Here is a 24,123-nt window from a genome sequence, read left to right on the forward strand (position 1 = left end):
AATCCAGATTACATTTAATCCGTTACTACCCACCACTGTGTAAATTTGTGTGTGTGTGTGTGTGTGTGTGTGTGATTATTTGATGATAAATGAAGTCACCTGAGTCCTTTAAAAAAAAACTATAAAAATAGTTTTAAATTTGTTTCCCCCTCTTCATATATTGAAACTTGTTGGGGAGGGGGCATAACACTTATTTTGAACAGTAAATTTGATAAACAATAAATTCATGTACAAACTTTAAACCGATGTCCAATGATTTCTATTAGTATTACATAATAATATGTTGTGTAATAGGTTATAACAACAGCACTCTTTGTACTTGACACCAGTTCCACAGCTTAGGGATAAACAGTCTTGATTTCAAAACCACATGGACATATAGTTAGCCTACACTACAGACAAACAAAATGTGCCCAGTCTACACTATAAGCAAAAAGGTACACTTACAAACTTGACCACGAGGTGTCGCTGTTATTACATTTCAAAATACCCATTGAAACTAACTTCACGAATATCTATCTATCTATCTATCTATCTATCTATCTATCTATCTATCTATCTATCTATCTATATGTCTGTCTGTATCTCTGTCTATCTATCTATCTGTCTGTCTGTCTGTCTGTCTCTCTGTCTATCTATATGTCTGTCTGTCTCTCTGTCTATCTATATGTCTGTCTGTCTCTCTGTCTATCTATCTGTCTGTCTGTCTCTCTGTCTATCTATATGTCTGTCTGTCTCTCTGTCTATATATCTGTCTGTCTGTCTCTCTGTCTATCTATATGTCTGTCTGTCTGTCTGTCTCTCTGTCTATCTATATGTCTGTCTGTCTGTCTATCTATATGTCTGTCTGTCTATCTATATGTCTGTCTGTCTATCTATCTGTCTGTCTGTCTATCTATATGTCTCTCTGTCTATCTATCTGTCTGTCTGTCTCTCTGTCTATCTATATGTCTGTCTGTCTATCTATCTATATGTCTGTCTGTCTATCTATATGTCTGTCTGTCTGTCTGTCCACTCTTCGTTGAACAGATAATCGCATGACTGTCACTGTGAATCCAGTCGCTCGTGTTCTGAACTGTTGAGGATCGAGAGCTCGTGATGGGTGACGGGCGGGCAGATGACTGTGATGTTGCGCCTCTGACAGGACGAGACAATCAGAACAGTACTTATGAAATCAACAACCATCATCGAACATGTTTTTATCGTTGGATTTGACTGAAAATCGGTGCGTTAATTTAAAGCAAATCAACAAAATGAGTTGTAAACTTATATATCTCGAAAAAGACCCCCCATGCACACACACACACACACACACACACACACACACACACACACACAGAGACAGACAGACAGACACAGACAGAGTAATTCAGAAGTGCGCAACTGTCGATAGTTTCGGTGTATCTCTGAGGAGCGCGTCAACAGGTGAATGTTTTCTCAGGTAAAACAGCATCTCAGATGATGACGTAGTCTTTCCTGTTTATGGTTCGTAAACGCCAGACTCCTAGAAACGTTAATGGGACATTTCACAGACAACCCCTGTTGCCAAAATGAGAGTCTATTCTCACATATGGCGGATTTTGCGCATATTCTTGGCGACGGCGGTCACGCAAGGTATGTAAAGTTTAGAAGAGCTGCCTGCATCACTGTTCACGATGTTTTGGTCAGTCTTTAGAGTGTTTTTAAAGACCAGTTTGTGGGTTTGTTAAAAATACTTTAGGAAAGACATCACAACATTACTAACCAAAAAGTACCACGATAATGCTATATGGCTTTTTGGACACGATGCACTTTGTACACACATGTAAATGCTTCATGCTGCAGCCGGCCGCCCCCCCCCCCTCCCCCCAATGTTCAAGCCAAATATACCCCTTGATCATGTGAATGTGTATTTGTGTGTTCCTGCCCTTGTTTGTGTTTGGCTGTCTGCTTGGAGCAGTAGTGATCATGTGTGCACTACAGAAGAGATTCTACTTGATCTTTATGTACATTTGGACTTTCAGGTAATGCATATAATAGGATGTTTTCTAACTGTAGACAGTGTTACTGATGGCAAAACTACACAAGTCACCAAACTCATTTAACCTGTGACTCATTTCGAAGTGAGATCATCTACAGTAGACTTTCATATGTGCATCACTTCATTGTGACCACACAATTTGATTATGAATATGGGCTTAGCCATAGTGTCAACATATGATTCAGTTCTTATTGCAGTTGAGTCTTGTTTCCTTCTTGTGTACCTCTTGATTAGCGCACCTTTTTTTTTTTTAGAGGGCACCAGTGGCAGTTCTTGGTGCCTTTGGCAAGAGATCACATGACTAAACAAGTTGTAGTTCTTTACATATGTGTTGCATCTGAACTTGACAGCCAGTGATCACCATGCATTTTTATTGTGTGGAAAGTCCAGCTTACTGTAATAACTCATTTTGTGTTCAATGGGAAAAAGTCATAGTTGTGGGGATATGAATTTCAAGGAAATGATCTGTCGAAGGTGACTCAACTGTTCACTGACCAAATTTATAAATGCATGATTTCTGCCACAGTATTTTAAAGCTTTTTCTAACCTACAAAAATCATGTAATTTTTCAAAGAAACAAATAATCTCTATGAAAGTTGTGTTCAAAATCAACTTGGTTCAAAAATTAAGGGGGCACATGCTTCTGACAAACATGAATGTATAGGCCATGTTCAGTTGCATTCTGAAGGTAGTTGTGCAGACTATTTTTTTCTTTCAGTGCCTGGATAAAAGCTTAATGAAATTTAGATAAAACTGATTTTTCTCAATAGTTTTCAGGGCTGTATAGGTTACAGAACCATTCCTGAGTTCCGACCATTCCTTCAAAGGTCTTTGCTCTCTTTCCTCTTTGTTTGGCTGTTTCCCTCATCTATTCAATCCCTCCTCAAGTGTTTTCTTATGTTGTGTCTCAAGTCGTGTATAGGATTAGAGTTCATCCTGACCTAGAAACAGTGTTCCTACAACTTCACTCACTCAAAGAGGCTGAGACATCTGTGCTGTGTCTTCTGTCTTTAATGGTGTTTTTAAGATATTTTGAAATAACTTCTGTGTTGTTGCACATGCATCATATACTGTATCATTTTCAGGATGTTGCATGATTCATCATCATCACTCAGCCCATTTGAATTGGCGTCACTCTCTGCAATGCGTTCAGTGACTGAATTTCCCAGGGTTTGTTTTAAAAGGTCAAACAGTACAGGAAAAACATTGCTGGTGAAAAGAGAGAATGGATACATTCTTGCATACACTCAGTTATAGTATAGATATGATTAGTAAATGTTCATATTTGTGAATTCATTTTTGAAAACGTTTTTAGGATTTAAAACATTATGCGATAAACTACAGCCAATTCTTCTGCATTTAGTGCTTTACAAAAATATTGTGTTTTTCAGAGGTATTTTGTTCATTTTTATAGCATGTTTTATAAATGTAAAACATTAAAATTAATTTGTGAGCAATTATTTATCAGTCTTAAAACTAAATGTAGAGCTATGAACATTTAGAAGCGGGCAGCCATTTAAAGCACTTTACATATTATTTGTAGACTGTCCTTACATTTCATATAATAGCATAATTATAGCCATTGTTTAGGCCTAATGCCACAAATTTAAATTAATACTAGCTTATTGTGGTTGCAATTCGATAAAAGCATGGCACATTTTTGATCATAGAAACAATGGTAAATTTTAGAGGTGGGGGAAAAAAATCGATTCAGCGATGCATCGCGATTCATACTCGAATGATTCTGAATCGATTCTCAAAAGAATCAGAATCGATCCTGAGTTAAATTTAAATCACGGTAGAGCAGTGGTGCGCCCCAAAGACAGATGTAGAAACAAAGACGCGAGTTAAGTGCATACACTAAAGTCAAGTGCACAAACACGACTGTTTGCAGACAGCTGTATCAAACACATGACCATTTGTGCCCGAACGAAACTGCGATCTCGAAATTCTTTCACAAACCCATGCACATAGCAACGGGAGAGTTTATTCGTGATAACAAGCCACCCATTATTGCACTGATTTGCACACAACGGGGGAAAACACAGAAGAAAATAATGATGAGGCAGCGGTTCGGGAGATGTTGATGTTTTCATTTAATTCTTTATTTGTTTCGATGCCTTTCTCTACTCTTAAGCGTTCTCCATTTCATTGGCTTTTGCGTTATAGCCGATCATTGCCGGTCACTCGCTTGTCAGGACAGTGCACACACCTGATGATAAAGGTTTGAATCCATCGTAGCTTTTGCGACAGGGTCGTGCGATCTTCTACTCGCAGAGCAAACAGATGGAACAGTGCATACGAGATGCTTGATACATTTCTGAAGCAACATCTGCACTATTTAAACCGCTTTACTATCACCTGTGCAGGTGAGGAGAGGAGAAGCTGACAGATGCACTCTCATATAAGCAGATATATCTCTCATCCTGGACCAGCAACTTCCAGTTGTGGTTAAAAATTTAAATGAATAGGCATGGCATAGATTAATTTTAAATAATAATTAAATACTATTAAATGATTTACAATGCTTAAATATATATATATATATATATATATATATATATATATATATATATATATACAGTTGAAGTAATTGTATTCAGTGTGTTTTGATGGAGAACCAATATTTTTTTTTCTTGTGCTTGTAAGAGATTTTTTTATAAGGTTCAAAAGAAATAAACTGAAAAACTGAGATACACTTTTAAACTATAGAACCATTTATTTAATCTTGTGGATGTTCCATGTTTTGTTCACAGCTCATACTGAATGTAAAAGGCCAGTTTATGTAATGTGACTCGTTCTGATTTTTTAAAACAGCTGTTAAATAAAAAGCTGAAAGGGAAGAAATAGAGTAAAAAATAAATATAGAAGAAACTGAAAAAAGAAAGAAATTGAACGACAAGATGCATGGTGATGTATCGAGAATCTTTTTATAATCGAATCATTACCCTTTGAATCGTAATTGAATCGTGAGCTCAGTGAAGATTCACACCTCTAGTAAATTTTACTGACTGTCTTTGATTAAAAAAGTCAAATGAATGTTTGGGGGCCTGGGCAGCTCAGCAAGTATTGACACCGACTACCAAACCTGGAGTCGCAAGTTCGAATCCAGGGTGTGCTGAGTGACTCCAGCCAAGTCTCCTAAGCAACCAAATTGGCCCAGTTGCTAGGGAGGGTAGAGTCACATGAGGTAACCTCCTCATGGTCGTGATTAGTGTTTCTCGCTCTCAGTGTGGCACGTGGAAATTTGTGCGTGGATCACGGAGAGTAGCATGGGCCTCCACATGCTGTGAGTCTCCGCGGTATCATGCAGAACGGGCCACGTGATAAGATGCGTGGATTGACAGTATCAGAAGCGGAGGCAACTGAGATTTGTTCTCTGCCACCCGGATTGAGACAAGTAACTGCACCACGACAAGGACCTAGTAAGTAGTGGGAATTGGGCATTCCAAATTGGGGAGAAAAGGGGATAAAATAAATAAATAAAAAGTTCAAATGAAGGTACATTTATTTATATATGATCTCTATTCATCTCGGTATTGTCTGCTGCCGTGTTTAGATGTTGTTTTTGCCTATTTTTTTTTACCCCCCCACACACAGTGATTAAGCTCATAATGGACAATAATTGTAATTGTCATCCATTATTGAATTCAGACTCTGAGCCAGCTACAAATCCCCCATAAAAATAATAGTAAATTGACAGGGATAAATTCACTGTTGCTGATATTGTATGTGCTGCGCATGTGATGAAACAGCTGTTGTGGAGTAAGCTGCCTTTTTTTATGAAGACAAGTGCTCACATTAATCGTTGAATTCATTTTTCATATACTGTATGTATACGCCTACAGAGCTTTATACAGTGCATCTGGAAAGTATTCACAGTGCTTCACTTGTTCCACATTTTGTTATGTTACAGCCTTATTCCAAAATGGATTAAATTAATTATTTTCCTCAAAATTCTACAACCAATACCCCATAATGACAACGTGAAAGAAGTTTGTTTGAAATCTTTGCAAATTTATTAAAAATAAAAAACGAAAAAAATCACATGTACATAAGTATTCACAGCCTTTGCCATGACACTCAAAATTGAGCTCCTGTGCATCCTGTTTCCACTGATCCTCCTTGAGATGTTTCTACAACTTGATTGGAGCCCACCTGTGGTAATTTCAGTTGATTGGACATGATTTGGAAAGGCACACACCTGTCTATATAAGGTCCCACAGTTAACAGTGCATGTCAAAACACAAACCAATCCATGAAGTCCAAGGAATTGTCTGTAAACCTCTAAGACAGGATTGTATCGAGGCACAGATCTGGGGAAGGGTACAGAAAAATTTCTGCAGCATTGAAGGTCCCAATGAGCACAGTGGCTAGTGACCTAGAGCTGGCCGCCTGGCCAAACTGAGCGATTGGGGGAGAAGGGCCTTGGTCAGGGAGGTGACCAAGAACCCGATGGTCACTCTGACAGAGCTCCAGCATTTCTCTGTGGAGAGAGGAGAACCTTCCAGAAGAACAACCATCTCTGCAGCACTCCACCAATCAGGCCTGTATGGTAGAGTGGCCAGACGGAAGCCACTTCTCAGTAAAAGGCACATGACAGCCTGCCTGGAGTTTGCCAAAAGGCACCTGAAGGACTCTCAGACCATGAGAAACAAAAATTGAACTCCTTGGTCTGAATGGCTAGGGTCATTTCTGGAGGAAACCAGGCACCGCTCATCACCTGGCCAGTACCATCCCTACAGTGAAGCATGGTGGTGGCAGCATCATGCTGTGGGGATGTTTTTCAGCGGCAGGAACTGGGAGACTAGTCAGGATCGAGGGAAAGATGAATGCAGCAATGTACAGAGACATCCTTGATGAAAACCTGTTCCAGAGTGCTCTGGACCTCAGACTGGGGTGAAGGGTTGTTGTCCTGTTGGAAGATGAACCTAAGCACACAGCCAGTAAAACAAAGGAGTGGCTCCGGGACAACTCTGTGAATGTCCTTGAGTGGCCCAGCCAGAGCCCAGACTTGAACCTGATTGAACATCTCTGGAGAGATCTGAAAATGGCTGTGCACCGACGCTCCCCATCCAACCTGATGGAGCTTGAGAGGTCCTGCAAAGAAGAATGGGAGAAACTGCCCAAAAATAGGTGTGCCAAGCTTGTAGCATCAACTCAAAAAGACTTGAGGCTGTAATTGGTGCCAAAGGTACTTCAACAAAGTATTGAGCAAAGGCTGTGAATACTTATGTACATGTTTTTTTTTTTTTATAATTTTTTTAATACATTTGCAAAGATTTCAAACAAACTTCTTTTACGTTGTCATTATGGGGTATTGTTTGTAGAATTGAGGAACATAATGAATTTAATCCATTTTGGAATAAGGCTGTAACATAACAAAATGTGGAAAAAGTGAAGCGCTGTGAATACTTTCCGGATGCACTGTAAATACTCCTTGACCTTTTGTAACATTCAGTACTCAAAACATCCTCCCTTATACAAAAAGACCATCTATTGAAAATGAGCTGCAAAAACAGCTAGTTTTGACATCCTTGGATTCTAAAGTCAGAAACCCAAAACATTATGTCTCTTGAGCTGCCGTCTGTGCTTAATTTCTAGAGCATTAACGGTGCTATAACTGAACCCAACCATAATATAATGCATTGTAGTTGCTTAATTTAGCTTCATCCCAAATGTATTTTTCCAATATTTGAACATAACAATTACATAGACATTGAACTCTAAATTGTTTGCAGTTTTTTAGAATTAATGGAATAGTTAACCGAAAAATTTTAATTACTGTAATTATTTACACAAGTCATGCCAAACCAGTATGATTTTCTTTCTTCCGTGGAACACAAGTGAATTTGTAAAAAAAAATATCCTGGCCTCTCTTTTCCATTTCTAAATCAGGTATGGGTCTGTGAAACTCCAAAGCACTTTTAAAGTAACAGAAAAAATAAACTTTTTGGCTCACCTGCCACCTTAGCTAGAAGTGTCACTAACCACTCAGCATTTTCACTGGTCAAAATCCCCTGCCTCACAAAAAGTGTTAAGGTGACTGGAGACTGGATCAGGTTTTGCAGGGAGGAGGACCCAAATGCAGAATTGAGTAAAATAAATGATTTTATTAAACAAAAGAAAAACCAACAGGAAACATGAGGGAGAAAACTAATAAGAAAACAAAAGTAACTAAACACTATAAACAAGATAGCAAACCAGACCACAGACATGGGAACAAAACGATCTGACAAAGACAAGAGGAAAGGTAGTACAATATATACAGGCAGAGCACATGAGGAACAGGTGAAGAAAATCAACATAAGGAGGACTATAGGAATGAGGCCAGAGGGAATGAGGGGGAGGAGTAGGGAGAGCACATGGCAAACAAAAACACTTGACTCAGCCATGTGCTCATACACAGTACAAACTCACACAGATTTAAAACAGACAAAAACAAAAGGGCAGACAGAGTGGGATCATGACAGTAACTGCATGCATTTGTTTGAATATTTTATTTGAATGAGAATTAGCAGGACACAGACTTAATGATTGAAGTCACCTTTGGAAATCTGAAGGCAGACATGGCCAAATAGAACAGGAGAAAAACTTATCAATAATTTGTCCATAACTCATGGAAGTTCAGATTTTAACCCCTTCTAAACTGTACTTGCCTAAATTTAGTGTGATTCATGCCATTAAGAATACGCTGTTTCACAATTAATTTCACAATAAAATTAAGACACCCTGTGCCTATGGAAATCATTAATTACGTCACAGTCAACTAATAATACCAATTGACATTTTAAAAACATGTCCACGCACGAAAGCCAAAACCATGGAGGTCTGTAATATCAGGAAAAAGCTATCTAATAATATTTGTGATTTGACATTTTTCTAACAATAAATTTTGTTTCTTAAGGTCCACGGTTACTTTTCAAAACTTGAACCTGCACTGAATGCTCCAGCTAGACTAATTCACAATCAGGAAACTCCTGATTTTGCTATAACAATGCGAAAAGCACTTACCAATTTACTTGAAGTGAAAATTTGCCCTACTTTCCTGTTTACATCTTGGGTTTTTAAATCCATAAGGATCTCTTTCTCAATGTTGATAGTGGCAGTGATGACAGCTGACTTGTCAGCAATAGATCTCGCTGGTTTTACTATTGTTCAACAGTAGCATTTGTAATGATAAAGGACAGGTAAGATCATGGATGGCTCCACATTACTGTGGTTAGGTTAATGTTGATAACCTTTTCTAAAAAATAAACAGTTGTATTAAATATGAGGTTTAATAGATTCACCCTAATAGATTTAATATGAATTTTTACAATTTACCAGTTAGTGTTACTGCAGTAAAACAACAACAACAACAACAACATTTTATTAAGGATGATGATGATATGTATTTTAAAAACTGATTATGTATATTGTCATCTCTTTTCCTCATCAATACTGTTTATAATGGAGGGTCTGTCTAGCAGTCTGACAGTTTTGACTTCCTCCATATAGCGATTTATACTAGAATATTCTCTGTAGAATTAAAGAAAAACTCTGAAAATGTCACCCGTCAAAGTAGCAAGAGTGATGGAGTTACTGCCATTGACGATTTTTACCAACATCAATATGGTCCATCCTATTCATGAACTATATTCCAAGACTTCTGAAGTCATACAGTAGCTTTGAGTGAGGAGCAGATCAAAAAATTGGTATACACTCATGAACAAATAGTTTTTTGTTCCATTTGATCCAGTTCATCAAACAAAATCTGCATTATTCATTCATGAATCAGACTGATCTGGTTCTTTAGTTCAACTCAATGACTCAATGACCTGGTCACAGTGGTTACCAGCTCAGTGGAGAGTAAGATAATCAGTGAGTAACTACTTACATTTCTTACAAGGTGTTGCATTGCTTCAAAAGACTTGGAACATAGCACACAAGTCATATGGACTGAAAAGCCACAGTTTTCATTCATTGTTATGGCATTGAAAAGAACAATTGCATAGAAAAAAATAAATATCTTCAAAATGTCTCCTTTTGTGTTCCATTGAAGATGCTTGCTTTTCTTTATATTTCCCTAAATGAAACCCCAAGAGCTTTCCTTTTGTTTTCAAAATGATTTGCACATTTCAAGTTGTTCCAAATTTCTAGTACATCAGTCATATACATTTTTCTGTTAGGTGTAGAAATCCATGACTCACCCATCATTTAGCCTATATTTAAACAATGTCACACAACCAAAAAATTCTGTTTTACTGAATATCAGCACAGCTGTAATTTGGTTGCAGCCAGATAATTATATTGCTGATATTCAGTAATACTGCAAAGGCTAATTGTGAGTGTGATACTGCTTTTAGCAGAGGTTTTTTATGTTGGTTTCAAACACCTAGTTTAAAATACTCTAAATTAGAATCTTTTTTTTTTTTTTTGGTTTTGTTTGTGAAATCTACGCTCAAAAGTAAATGTTCATTATGATCATATTTTTGTTATAGCTAATGGTAAACAAGCAAACACAATCAACCCACACATACATTCAGGCAAGGGTCAACTTTGTTATGAAGGCAGATTTTTACCAAAATGCTTAAATGTGTTCCTAGGACAAATGTATTTTCATGAAAGTCAGGTTAGAACATGTATTGAAGGAGGTTGTCATGTTTAAAATTTGTATATCTTTAAACAGTTTTTAAATTACGATAATTGTTATTTGTTAATATTTTTGTGCATTACCTTTTCCACTTTTGTTTCTTCAGGAATTGTTTTTCCCTTTGATTGTTTTAGTCAAGTTTTAATTTGAAAATTTTCCTGAAAAGACTATGGGCTGTAAAATGCAGGCAGTGATTTAAAGAGAGATATTGTTTTTGTGGTGGTGGTGGTGGGGTCATGGGAGGACGTGTCCCGCAGAATGTTCACATGAAACGTGAGCCACTGGTTTAAGGGCAGTTAGAATTGGGACACCTTACCACAAATAGTGTGACAACATGCCCCACGATTGGGGCATGTTGCATCAGTTTGAATTCAATGTACCGTCTTTTTTCGCTGGGCAATATTGGTGGAATGTTGAATAGCTTTTTTGTTGCTGAGACTGAAAGGAATGTGGATATACAGAAATTGACTTTCAAAAATTAACCTACCTAATAAAAAAGTGTAGGGTAACACAAACACCAAAGAAATCTGTATTCACCTCTCAAGTAAGCTATAAGAATTAACCTTCTCTTTTGACATAATCATGTTTTTATCAACTCAAATGACTGTTTTGCACAACTTAGCATATATGGCCTAAACTAGTTTACGTAGATCTGCATATTAATGCCTCATAGAAGGATTTGTGAACCTGTTATAGCTGAAATAGTAGTCAAGCAAAAAATTCTAGATGTTCATTCAGTAAATGAACGTGGTACAGCTTGTTGGTTTTTTAAAAATGTGTTGTGGCAAAAGAGGAATTTTCATTTTATATCCCTTCAAAAATGATTCTCGTCACTCTGAAATGATATTGATTAATAGTAGGGCTGCACCTAACAATTATTTTGATAATTGATTATCAAAATTTCATTGATTAATTGGATAAAAATGAAAATGTATTGCCTGTATTTTACTCAAATATTATTTATTTTTTTTAAAACAGAAATGATAAAAGGCGTAAGGATTTGATTCGATTTACATTACTGCATTCATGATTCTATACTCTCACAAAACTTAATTATGTTATGACACATATGCTTGTACACTGTCACTGATTACATACATTTTAAGTATTTTAAATTAATATTGTAGGTTTTAAAATAGAATTGTCACTGATTACATTTTTCTAAAATATTCTTTTCAAAAATGTGTATGTTTATCCAGTAAAATAATGTTTGCTATAGTATAAATTTACTGGTGAAATCAGACATTACATTTGGCATTATTGGGATGATCAAATATCAGGACCCTTAGCATTATTATACATTATATTCAGCATTATATACAGTTTCATATGGTACAATCATCTGTAAATGCAGTGCAGATTGACTCTCGCGCTGAAAAGACTCATCCCGATGCTCACTGTATTACATGCGAGAAACTATCTAAAACACTTTAAACCGCACACTTTGGCCTCTTAGACATCAGTGTACAGTTGATTACATTGAAACTGAAAGCGCGGTATGATGTTGCACGAGTTTAATCAAAGTGATTACGCTCCCTTTCTCCATTGTGATCCGTTTGATGCACTCGCTTGCTCATTGAAGTTTAACGGAGACTCGCTTGTGGTAAAAACAAACAGTTTTGTGAAATATGCAGAAATACACGCCTGATTTTGAATTCAGAACAATTATAAAACAGAAAATAGCGGTTAAATGTAGGTCATGTGCTGGAGAGAAGCAACTCTTAAACGCATCAAACAGCACAATCACTCCACAACCGCTCCATGTTAAACTGTAACGTGTTTATAAAGTGCTCTAATGCTCTGGACAACTTGGGTCTTGTTTATTACACTTCAACTTGTCTCTGTTGTTTTTCAAATGAGTTTCATCATGTAACACATTTTTCACCGGGCTGTAAAGTGACGTCACTGACGGAGCTTCTCTGTGCTCGCGACATATATCCAACTAATCGATAATGAAATTTATTGTCGATGATTTTCATTATCGATAATTATCGATTTTAGTGATTAGTTGTTGCAGCCCTAATTAATAGATTAGATATTAGATAAAGGATACATTACTTCGATTGTAATGTGGTTTCTAACGTGACACGCTCATATCTAACTCCCCATATGTACATTCAACACACACATTAAACAAACTGATGGTTTATCGTTGTTCTGTTAATCTAGTTTAATCAGTATTTGCTATTCAACACCATGCATGCTGATGCTGTTTTCCTGGTGTGGTTAGCAGGATAATTAGCTCACTGTGCACACAGATTTTAAACTCAATCCAGCCAGATGTTATCTATGTCATCTGCAAAAATGGAGGGTAAATAAAATGGATGCTCACCTGTTGACCTGCACAACTGTAAATGCTAAAGTACAGTATCCTCTTTGGGCTTTGGCTAACAGAAAGAATCTTTATATAAACTTTGCCAGAGGTGTAAATTGCTTGAGTACTTCATCACTATACTTACAGTTAGTATTTATTTATTTATTTTTTGGAATTCATACTTTACTTGAGAACTACAGAAAATTAATACTTGTCTTTTACCCTTGAACTCGTATAGCTAAACACACAAAACTACAGAATTTTACACAGAATATGCACAAAAGGAAACATTAGGCAGAATGACAGCCTCAGTCACCATTTACTTTTATTGTATGGAAAAAGATGCAATGAAAGTCGATGGTGCCTGAGGCTGTCAGTCCCTAACATTCTGCTTAACATCTCCTTTTGTGTTTCATGGAAGAAAGAAAGTCATATTGGTTTGGAACAATATAAGGGTGAGTACAGTATGATTATTATTTTGATTCATAGCCGGAGAATAACTTGAATTATCAATTTCAGATGAAATCTTTCTCTGTTGCACTGTTTCAGCGGTAAGTGTACTGTAAGTGTAGGGGTGGCCTTTTGCGGTGAGTTAACTTTGAGATTAGTTTGAATCATAACTGGCTAGCCTTTCATTGTAATGCCTGTATGACCCTGATGCTCAATCTGCTTTTTTCAAATTACTTCCAGGAATATTTTGAGCTTTTCCTTGTTATTGAAGTACATTTTTATTTATTTATTTATTTATGTTTTGCTGTCTACGGGCACATAATACACATAATGTTAGATATCAGACTCCACCAAGTTTACCAATCTGGAGGAGTTTCTCGTGATCAAGAACAGAATATTGAATTGATATTGTGCTCATGAGATGAAAGTGGTTGAAGCTTGGGTGGATTAAAATATTTGGATTAAATGTAAAAAAAACACATTTACATTTAATGACATTCATCTTAGTAGAATGTAATATTCTTATTGCCTGTACGTAGAGAGTATAGAGCACTTGGCTGGCACAAATAATATCAAGAAAGAAGGTCTATTTATTCTTCAGTTGTTACGATTAGCATCTCACTGAGTTCATACCCATACAGTGCTCAGCAGTCATTGAAAACAGCAATCATACAATTTTGCCATATATACTGTACATACAACAGTTTGTCTGCCACTCAAGCAGCAATGACTCTTTGTAAATGAATCAGAAATATTAATGACAACAATGTTTGTGTCTGGCTTCCTCTGCAGAGATGGACAGTCAAGAGATCTCTGATGCCACCAAACCCTTCACCCCATATCCTATGTTCCTTCCTGTCAGTTACCAGGTGTGGGATGCTGACTACTTCCTATTAAAGGAGGCAGGACAGAACATCATGCGCAATTCCAGCATGCAAAGCCACACACAGCCATTTGTTGTGCTGAGATCGGGACGCCTCCCCATGATCAGTGCTACATATGGCCCACTCTCTACCAAACGGGATATTCCACTGGACTTAGTGCAATCAGTGCAGTTATTCTGCCCCTCACCGCCAGCTTTCTTTCTCAACTGGAGAGTCCAGTCCTTTGTCCTGACCCGCTGGGTCTATTCCTTTTCTCCCAAAGTACGGATGCTCTTCTACGTGGCTGGAAGGGACTGGGACAGAGGAGAGAAGGAGAAAGGTACTAAAGATGAACTGCCATGTGTGACTGTGTACGCATTCTGGCAGACACAGGAGATGCGAGGGTCCTGTGTTATTGGAAATGAGCATGGGACCTGCATGGCCGAGGTTGACCTTCCAGAGGGTTGGTTTAGCTCAGCTGAGGGTAGCTCCAGTCAAGAAGGACAAGGGCCCAGTCAGGGGAACTCTGTGGAGCTGTACTACCAGGCCCGACCCAGTGCATATGGCCCATGCACTGGCGGTGGGAAGGAGGGTAAGAGGTGGGATGTAGGGGGTGGAAATCTTGGGCAGGCTGAGTACATGCCCATGACCCCCATGCAAAGAATCAGGAGTGTGCGGCTCCTGCAGGTCAAACAGGGGGCCACACCTGTGTCGGTGCTCAGACTGGGAGAGGCTGTGGTCATCCAGACCTCCTCTAAACCACTTAAGAAAACGGATATCGCATCCTTTTATGTTTACATGAGGAACTCTGCCAACCTGGACACCTTCTCTCTCAGGTAAGTCTCAAACGGATGGCCTTGCTGTAATCTTTGTGAGATTTCTGTTTGGCTGAATTTCGGTTTTCCTTTCTTTGTAGTAGACTCCTTCTTCGTATGTTTTTAATGGTAATCAGAACACCCCTTTGTGCAGTAATATGTCCTTGGGAAAAAAATAATTTTACCCACTGTGATTATATTTGGCATATGATTTATTTGAGGGCAAATAGATACATTTTTACTGGTTAACAGTACAGTTCGAGTGCACAGCTCGACATCAAAAACAGAAATGTTTATTAATCTGATCTTTAGAGGCATTTATTTATGCAAAAAAATAAAATCTTGATTTTCTCAAACTTATGGACGATTCACAATTCATGATTCGATCTTTCAGCTTTTAAATGTACTCCAACATGATTTAAATTGTATGTTCTTTATTAGAATGCAAGGCAACCTGGTTAGAGATATCCAAATTCTTTTGCAAAGTTGTGCAAGAAAAATGTACAAATGCACCATAGGGGGAAGTTGTCAACAGTGTAAACGTAAAATAAATTAAAATCTAATAAACCCAGATGTTCAGAAATAATAGAATAAGAAAACTTAAAATAAGAAAACAATTCTTAGCCAGTGCAGGTATTAATTTGATCTAAACCAAGTCTATATAGAAAGTTATCTAGAAATCAGTATCTACACTATATGGCCAAAAGTTTGTGGACACCATGTGTGCTTGATGAACATTTGATTTCAAAACCTTAGGCATCAATTTCCCCCTTTGCTGTAATAACAGCTTCCACTCTTTTGGGAAGGCTTTCCACTATACTGTATGTAGTAACATGGCTGCAGGGATTTGTTCTCATTCAGACACAAGGCTATCAGTGAGGTCAGGAACTAATGTTGGTCGATGGGGCCTGACTTACAGTTGCTGTTCCAGTTCACCCCAAAAGTGACACGGTAAACCATTTCTTAATGGACCTCACTTTGTTCACAGGGGCATTGTTATGCTGGAACAGAAGAGGGCTATCCCCAAACAGTTGCCACATATTTGGAAGCACACAAAGCCCAAGCCATTACATAAAGAAACATTAAGATTTTTCTTTTCTGGATTTAATGGAGTAACCAAATTCGTAAATTAGAAGGGGGTGTCCACAAACTTTTGGCCATATATTGTATAAATTATCAAGTTTATCTAGAAAGTACTCATTGTATATGAAACAATTTGTATGTATATTCATAAACCCCTGCAGATAGAGATGCTCCCTCTAGTGGTTCATGCTGAGCAGCGCAGCAATATGAAATAATTTATCATTTCAATTCAACTAGCAAAGTTTATCAAAATGATCGCTTGCCAAATGTTGGCTATAGATGCAGTACACTTGAAACACATCACAGAACAAAGCAATAATTAGCGATCTATCTGAATCATCATGGCAAAAGGGAGTGGCGGATATTTGATTCTCCCATATATAGCCTGAAGGCTATCCATATGATTTGAAATGAAGTGCAATAACTGTCACGTAATTAACACTTTATTACGGGTAAAAAGAAAAAAAAGGAGACTGTTCATCAACATGCGCACGCCAAGGCCATTTATGATCTAAAGCCTGTGTATACCTGCATGATGGACGAGCTGAGCTACAGTCACACTGTGTACAATCGTAATGGAAATATTACCATTGTCTTTTATATCAGTCTCTGTGTTGTTCACCTGTCACACTCATTTGGAGCATGCCACACACGTGCAGCTGATCAGATCGGCAGCGGCATTAAGACAAGCGCTATGAAATCTTTTTCTCTTCTTTATTCAGCCTTTGGTGCATTTACACTGTGTCTAACTTCAGCATTTGCAATATTTTTTGCAAAATCGAATTCGAATGAATTGGAAAAATCTGAAAGACCACCCAGATGGGGCCTGGGTAGCTCAGCGAATATTGACGCTGACTACCACCCCTGGAGTCACGAGTTCGAATCCAGGGTGTGCTGAGTGACTCCAGCCAGGTCTCCTAAGCAACCAAATTGGCCCGGTTGCTAGGGAGGGTAGAGTCACATGGGGTAACCTCCTCGTGGTTTCGATTAGTGGTTCTCGCTCTCAGTGGGGCACGTGGTAAGTTGTGCATGGATCGGGGAGAGTAGCATGAGCCTCCACATGTATAGACTCCGCTGTGTCATGCACGACAGATGAACCTGTAGCCACGTGATAAGATGGTCTCAGAAGCGGAGGAAACTGAGACTTGTCCTCTGCCATCCGGATTGAGGTGAGTAACCGTACCACCACAAGGACCTACTAAGTAGTGGGAATTGGGCATTCCAAACTGGGAGAAAAAAAAAGAAAAACCCATCCTTAGTTGCTGTTTAAGAAATCATTCAAGCATCTTGTATGTGCACTGTTCCAACAAGCCAGAGACTGAAAATGAGCAATAGCCAAAGAAATAGAATGTGCAAGAGGAGAGAAAGGCATTGGGAAGCAGGAGAAAAAAAATATTTAGATAATAAAAACATCACCTACGTCTCTAGACTACTGTCTTATCATTATTTTCATTGTTGTTTTTTGACGTTATCACGAGTAAACTCTCCCATTGCCATGTGCTTGAGTTTGTGAGTGAATTTATGCTCCTTAAAAGCATATTGCCAGTCTATGTAGGGCACCAACTCCCTAAGGGGGGCACCATCTTATCCTAGGTGGGCACCAGAAACTTCACCGGCTGCGCATCGCACGTGGACACTGCATTTACATGCACTTCTGCAAGCAATTTGCGATGGAATTCATAGACACTTAATCTTATAGTTCATACAAAATCCTTTAGTTTAAACATTGGCCACCAACATCTACTCAGTTTACTTACTTAAACAAGACTTGTATTACATATAGATTACTAATATTGCCATTGTATTCATGCTGTTTAGCCAGAGGAGAACTTGACTTGACCCGATAGCAGTCATGGAACACAGACGAATGGATTTTAAATGGATTATTGCTTTTTCCTGAAAATACTAGAGACATTAGAGGCCTTTCTGGGGGCATTGCAGATTATCAGTGCTGAGTGGAGAAATGCATGTAATCACAATAACACTGATATTCTGAGCTGTTATGCTGCTGGACTCTGGCGATATCAGAGTCTGTGAACATAGTCTCGAAAGCTCAAAGTGCAGATTTGATCATCTAGCTACAATATACTGTATATGCCTGAAAAAGACATGCAGTTTTAATCCCTCAAATTTTATGCGAAGGCATGCTGTGCCCTTTGCTTTTCTCCCTGGCTGAATGCTTTGGCTGCTCATTCATTTCCATGCTGTGCTTTAAATAGCATTGCATTCTCTGCATCTCTTGCAGTGCATCAGCAGCAGACAAACACAAGAGTGTTCTGTGTGTGTAAAGTTTTGGTGGTAAATCCAAATGGATGAAATTCGTCAATAACACAGTGAAACTGGCATTTTCTCCTACTGAATCATTAGTTACAGTGATAAATATTTGGCACTAGGACTCACAGCCAAACATAGTCTCATGTCAATGGCTAATAATTCGAATGAGATTGCAAAATTCGTAAGATATTCGACTTGGCTAGTACAAAAATGTCAGACTTTTATTTCCATAGAGACCAACCAATCAACAAACAATATTTCAAATTAATACAATACAGGCATAACATTTTTGCTAGCCTTCTATCCAACACTTTATTTTAAAAAAGTTTTCTAATTCCATATTTATTAATACAAATGACTGATGTTTGGCAAAAAACCTGTAATACACTTCCCTTGTCTCATTCCAAACCCTGATGTTTTCTTTCGTCTGTGGTACACAGAAGTTATTTTACTATTAAAATCATGGTTAGGTTTAGGTTTGAGTTAAGGTTTAAACTTTGGAATAATTGTAAGAATATAATTCGTTGGTTCGTAGAGTTTTCGTATGTGGGAGTAAAATTGGAGCATATTTGTACAAGCCAACTCATACGATTTCTAATGATTTTGCCATCTCGTAGTGCTATTATGACTTGTCATGAGGCCGGGTTGCACAGACGCAAATGTACAGCTTGTCGAACCATACAAACTAACCATGTGTGAAAAAAGGTGTCCTTTCCTGTTTTTTGGTTTAGCTGCTTGTCATGACTTCCTGCATGGAGGTTAAACCACACTAACTTTGATTTGGCAGCAAAGTTTATATTATAAAGCTTTCAATAACCTGTGAGATAATCAGCCTTTAAAGGGGTCATGAAATGCTCTTTTTTTAATATATAGTTTTATTATCTTCCCTGAGGTCCACTGATAATGTTAGTAAAGTTTTTTTTTTTTTTTGCATTAAAACAGTTATAATTTAGTAATATATGATCATTTCCCCCCCCTTTAAAGGAATAGTTCATCTAAAATGAAAATTCTCAGTATGTTTGATGACATTGAAGGGTATTCCATATGAACAAATTTTTTCAAGTGAAGTGAACTTCATTAGATATCCCATGCTCAAGGTGTAGGGAGCAGTGAATACTTCGTAGGAACCCTGCAAATCAGAACACACCTATAGCGTTTTTGGGTCCTTTTTGGAGGTTACCGGTCCTTTGTTTTTTCTTTTCTTTGAAAAGTCTCTTTTTGTATGGATAAATAACAGCATATGGATTTGAATGGAACAACATGAGGGTGAGTAATGACAGAATTTTCATATTAATATGAATATGTCTGTGATGGCATATTTAGGTGTGTAAGTTATGGCTGTAGTTTACACAAAGGTACTGATCTAATAATTGTAATTTTTTGGTTTACTTCATGAAAACACTAGGCTCCTCAATGCACTGTTTTGGTTACTTAATCACACAGGGATCAATCATTGTAAATTCATCATCAAATCAAGCCTTGTGAAAAAGAGCCACACCAGCGTATCTGAATATCTTCAGATGTAAATCTTTCTGGGTGCCTGTTAGGAGTCAGCACGAAAAATTTCACCTGAAGTCACACTCATATATCACGCATGAAGTGACGCGTATCGCAGTTGCATAAAAACTGGTCACAAATTATGTGGTTTTGAGGCAGAAAAGATAAACTGCTGCTCAGTGATTGTTTTGATCAAGAGGAGTTCATCTTCATTATTTAGACTCATCTCTTTATAATTCAAATGCTGTGACAAGAAGAAGAAATAAGTCATTTGTCTTTCTTGCCTCACAATCTCACCCTATTACTCTGTCTTTTTAAATATGTAGGGAAGGTTTGTCAACAGAAAATGCAGAGAAAGGTTGACGTGTCATCAAATGTGAAAGAAAAAAAAAACATTATTATATCCATTAATGTGAGGTTGCAGGTTTGAGTCCGACCTGCTTTATGTCATGACTCAGTTGCACCCTCTTTTTAAAAGGCACTATAACAGGACACAATTCATTCTTGGTGAATTCACCTCTCAGTATTTTTTAACTTTATTGTGGTATAAGCAAAACATTATATTTTTTCCCCATAACAGAGATCAATTTTACAGAGTACATGCCAATATATGTGTAAACATAATGAAATATTGAGACTGTAAGAGAAACTTACCCTAAGTTTAAACTATATGGCCAAAATGACTTGATGTCATTCAGTCAAATATGATTTATCAGAATTATCAAACCATTATTTTTAAAGGGGAAAATGTCACAGCATAACAGGGCTGAGCAGAAAGTTATGGACAAATTCTCTCAAGACTATTTCTACGTTTTCTCAGTAATGCAGACAATTAGGACACAAATGGCACCGTTTTCTAAAAATGCGCCAATCTAGTTTATTTATTTGCATGGCTAAGCCAATTTTTTTCCTTGCAGTCAGCACTTAGGGAATGTTGGACCCTGTGTGTGTGTGTGTGTGTGTATTTTCTCTAGACAGGTGGATCTCCACAACTTGGTCAGTTAATATTCTCAATATGGTGTTCTGGCATTTGTGTGTGTGTGTGTGTGTGTGTGTGTGTGTGTGTGTGTGTGTGTGTGTGTGTGTGTGTGTGAGAATGTGCATGACATTTTAAAACCTACATTCATTATGTGAAATGTCAGCAGTGTTTGACGGATAATTGAAAAACGGCTTGCAAACGAACTCATGATATCAGAGGTTGAGCTCACTCCGATAATACTGTGAAGTTCTCAACAGTAACAGACAGAAGATGATTTGGGCTGAATGTTTCCAAAGTTATTTGGTCTCCATTGGTCAAAAGCAAAGATGCCTCTTGCTATTGATTTATTCTGTTTGGAGGGTGAAACATCAGTTTTGGACAGATGTTTCTGGGGAAAAAGGGAAGAATGTAAGACTGATGCAGGGCAATACTGACATGCCAGAGCACAAGCAGAAATAAAAGGCAAGCATCAAAAGAGTAATCAAGCACTAAAAGAGTAATCAAGCATCAAAAGTTTCAAAATAGTAATTAGACATTATAGTTTAAATTAAATTATAGTTTAAAATCATAGCTACACCATTTTTCACCATCACAATGATATAAAAACATTTTATTTGCTTTATTCACATGGTCAAACAATTTTGATGGAAACTAATTTTGTCGTCATAACAGAATTTCATCATTTGCTGTAAATTAAGAGGAAGTTATTTTTGAAAGTTGCATTGAAATTTCACTCAGAGGCGAGAACTTTTAAATGGCACATGCCCCCTTGATGCTTCGGTGCTATGAATGAAAATCTCAGTAACTTATATATAGAGAAAATATAGAGAATTGTGTTCAAGAAAGGCATCATTAGATGTTGTCTTATAATACAGCCCCTCTGAGACTGAAAACGTCCATTAGCCAGGGTCCAGAATTAACACCCGGCAAGTGTAAGTAAAAATTTGGCTTTGAATAGTAATAAAACTTCTTGTTTCTGGCCACTTAACGTCAATTTTCTAGGTATTGCAAAACAATGAAAAATTGAAATCACTGAAAGGAAAAGAACAATATTCTTAACCAAATCAAAGAGATACAATTCACTACTTAAACATTTTAATGTACACAAGGCGATCATCTGATCGTGTGTTACGCGAGTGCTATCAGGTCCTTCAATAATGTAAAACGTGCAAGGAAGGGCAGACGGTAAACTTTTTGGGCACCTAGGATAAGATGCCCCACGCAGACTGCATAATCTGCGTATAGGGAGCGGCGACCCTGCAGCATAGTATGTTTGTCAAGGAAGGATTTTTTTTTTTTCCTTTTATTGTCGTAACTCTAGAACTTCATGTAGACATTTCTGAAGTTAAGCAACCAAAACGACAATATGACGAACAAAATCACAAAATGCAAAAATGTTTGTGAGAGGTGCTGTGAGTTATTACCTGCTGTCTGGGACAAATTTACACTCACTGAGCACTATGGTCCTAATAAAGTGCCCGACGTGGTCTTCTGCTGTTGTAACCTGTCCGCCTCAAGGTTTGACATGTTGTGCATTCTGAGATGCTATTCTGCTCACTACAGTTGTACAGAGGGGTTATCTGAGTTACCGTAGCCTTTCTGTCTCTTCAAACCAGTCTGGCCATTCTGGCATTTTTGTCCACAGAACTGCCGCTCACTGGATGTTTTTTGTTTTTGGCACCTTTGAGTAAATTCTAGAGACTGTTGTGTATGAAAATCCCAGGAGATCAGCAGTTACAGAAATACTCAAACCAGCCCGTCTGGCACCAACAACCATGCCACAGTCAAAATCATTGAGATCACATTTTTCCCCATTCTGATGGTTGATATGAACATTAACTGAAGCTCCTGACCCATATCTGCCTGATTTTATGCATTGCACTGCTGCCACTTGATTGGCTGATTAGATAATCGCATAAATAAGTGTACAGGTGTTCCTAATAAAGTGCTCTGTGAGTGTATATTTTTATGGAAATAATGCAAATTCAATACAGTTTAATGGACAGTAAAAATGTTTACGGCCAGTAAATTTTCTCAATTGTCCCATAAATAGCAGTTACTAGCAAAAATTACATTTTAGACCCTGCCTATTGCGTTTAATATCCCCAAACTTTATGACAAGCACTCATGGAGAAAAAAAAACATAAACAGAGGAAAAAAAAAAACAAATAATACTCTGAAATTGCAAAATATTTAGTTGTTCCTGAGAAAGAGTATTTTGAAGTAGTCTGTAGTTTTTATCATTTTAACAGTATTTTATTTTTACCCTCATTGTGATGGCCTCTATGCCACTCTGCATGTCTGTATCGGTTCTGGAAGCTTTTAGAGTCTGTTCCCACAGCTTTAATTGTCCCTTGGGGTATTCAGGATTGTGGCACTATTGAGCTGCCCAACTTCCTCTCCCCTATGGGTACATAATCTTGCTTTTTTATGATCAAAATTTATGTAATCTGATTATACTGTTACATGGGGCCAGTGTGACAGTTCCTACAAGTTTGGGAAAAACAGGAGCTTTAGCTCTAACCATTTGACTCAAAAGGCCTCACACGAACTTCTGAGAGCTGCTACAGTTGACCAGTAGAGCATCTACCTCATTAGTTTAAGGAATGGTCAAATAAAAAATAAAAAATCTTTATTTATTATTTTCTATCATTATCACCTTCATGTCATTCCAACCCCAAAAACTGTTATTTTCCCAGGGAACATAAAAGTAGAATTTGTAAGAATTGTTACACAGCTCTTGTAGTAACCAGGGACTGTCAACCCCCCCCCCCCAAAAAAAAACAACAACAAAAAAACAAAAAACAAAACAAAACAAACAAACAACACCACATGAAACATCTTTTAAGTAGATCATACGTGCACACTGTATTCCAAGTCTTCTGAAGACATACAACAAATTTGTGTGTCCAAAAAAGAGGACATGTCTGGGAAAAAGAGGACGTATGGTCACCCTACGTTAGCAGTGGTGCAGAAATTACTTTTAACATGGGGGCGATGAGGAAACATTTAGAAAATCAATTTAAAGTGACTACTGCTAACAGAAACACGTGTTGTGATACTAATATGTCATGCTTGGTTGGGGACAAAAAGTAAACAGGACTTATGGTGCTGCCTTGCTGCCGTCTTGACAAAGCGCTCTGGGATGCTTTCGCTTCAAGTGTTCGTTCATGGCGGTTGTACTGCTGTGATA

At 37.7% G+C, this 24,123-nt stretch overlaps 1 protein-coding gene across 1 annotated transcript in view; it reads left to right on the plus strand.

The window, feature by feature from the left end:
- Positions 1–1,374: 1,374 nt before the first annotated feature.
- The window catches only part of LOC127424525 (transmembrane protein 132D-like), a 58,749-nt gene continuing 36,000 nt past the window's right edge, over positions 1,375–24,123 (plus strand). The window contains exons 1-2 of the mRNA XM_051669841.1: positions 1,375–1,614; positions 14,212–15,118. Of these exons, the coding sequence (XP_051525801.1) occupies positions 1,551–1,614; positions 14,212–15,118 (971 nt within the window). The 5' untranslated portion in view covers positions 1,375–1,550. The remainder of the gene's footprint in view (positions 1,615–14,211; positions 15,119–24,123) is intronic.

The sequence above is a fragment of the Myxocyprinus asiaticus genome, chromosome 33 (assembly GCF_019703515.2).
Source record: "Myxocyprinus asiaticus isolate MX2 ecotype Aquarium Trade chromosome 33, UBuf_Myxa_2, whole genome shotgun sequence".
In the NCBI taxonomy this organism is placed as follows: Eukaryota; Metazoa; Chordata; class Actinopteri; order Cypriniformes; family Catostomidae; genus Myxocyprinus; species Myxocyprinus asiaticus.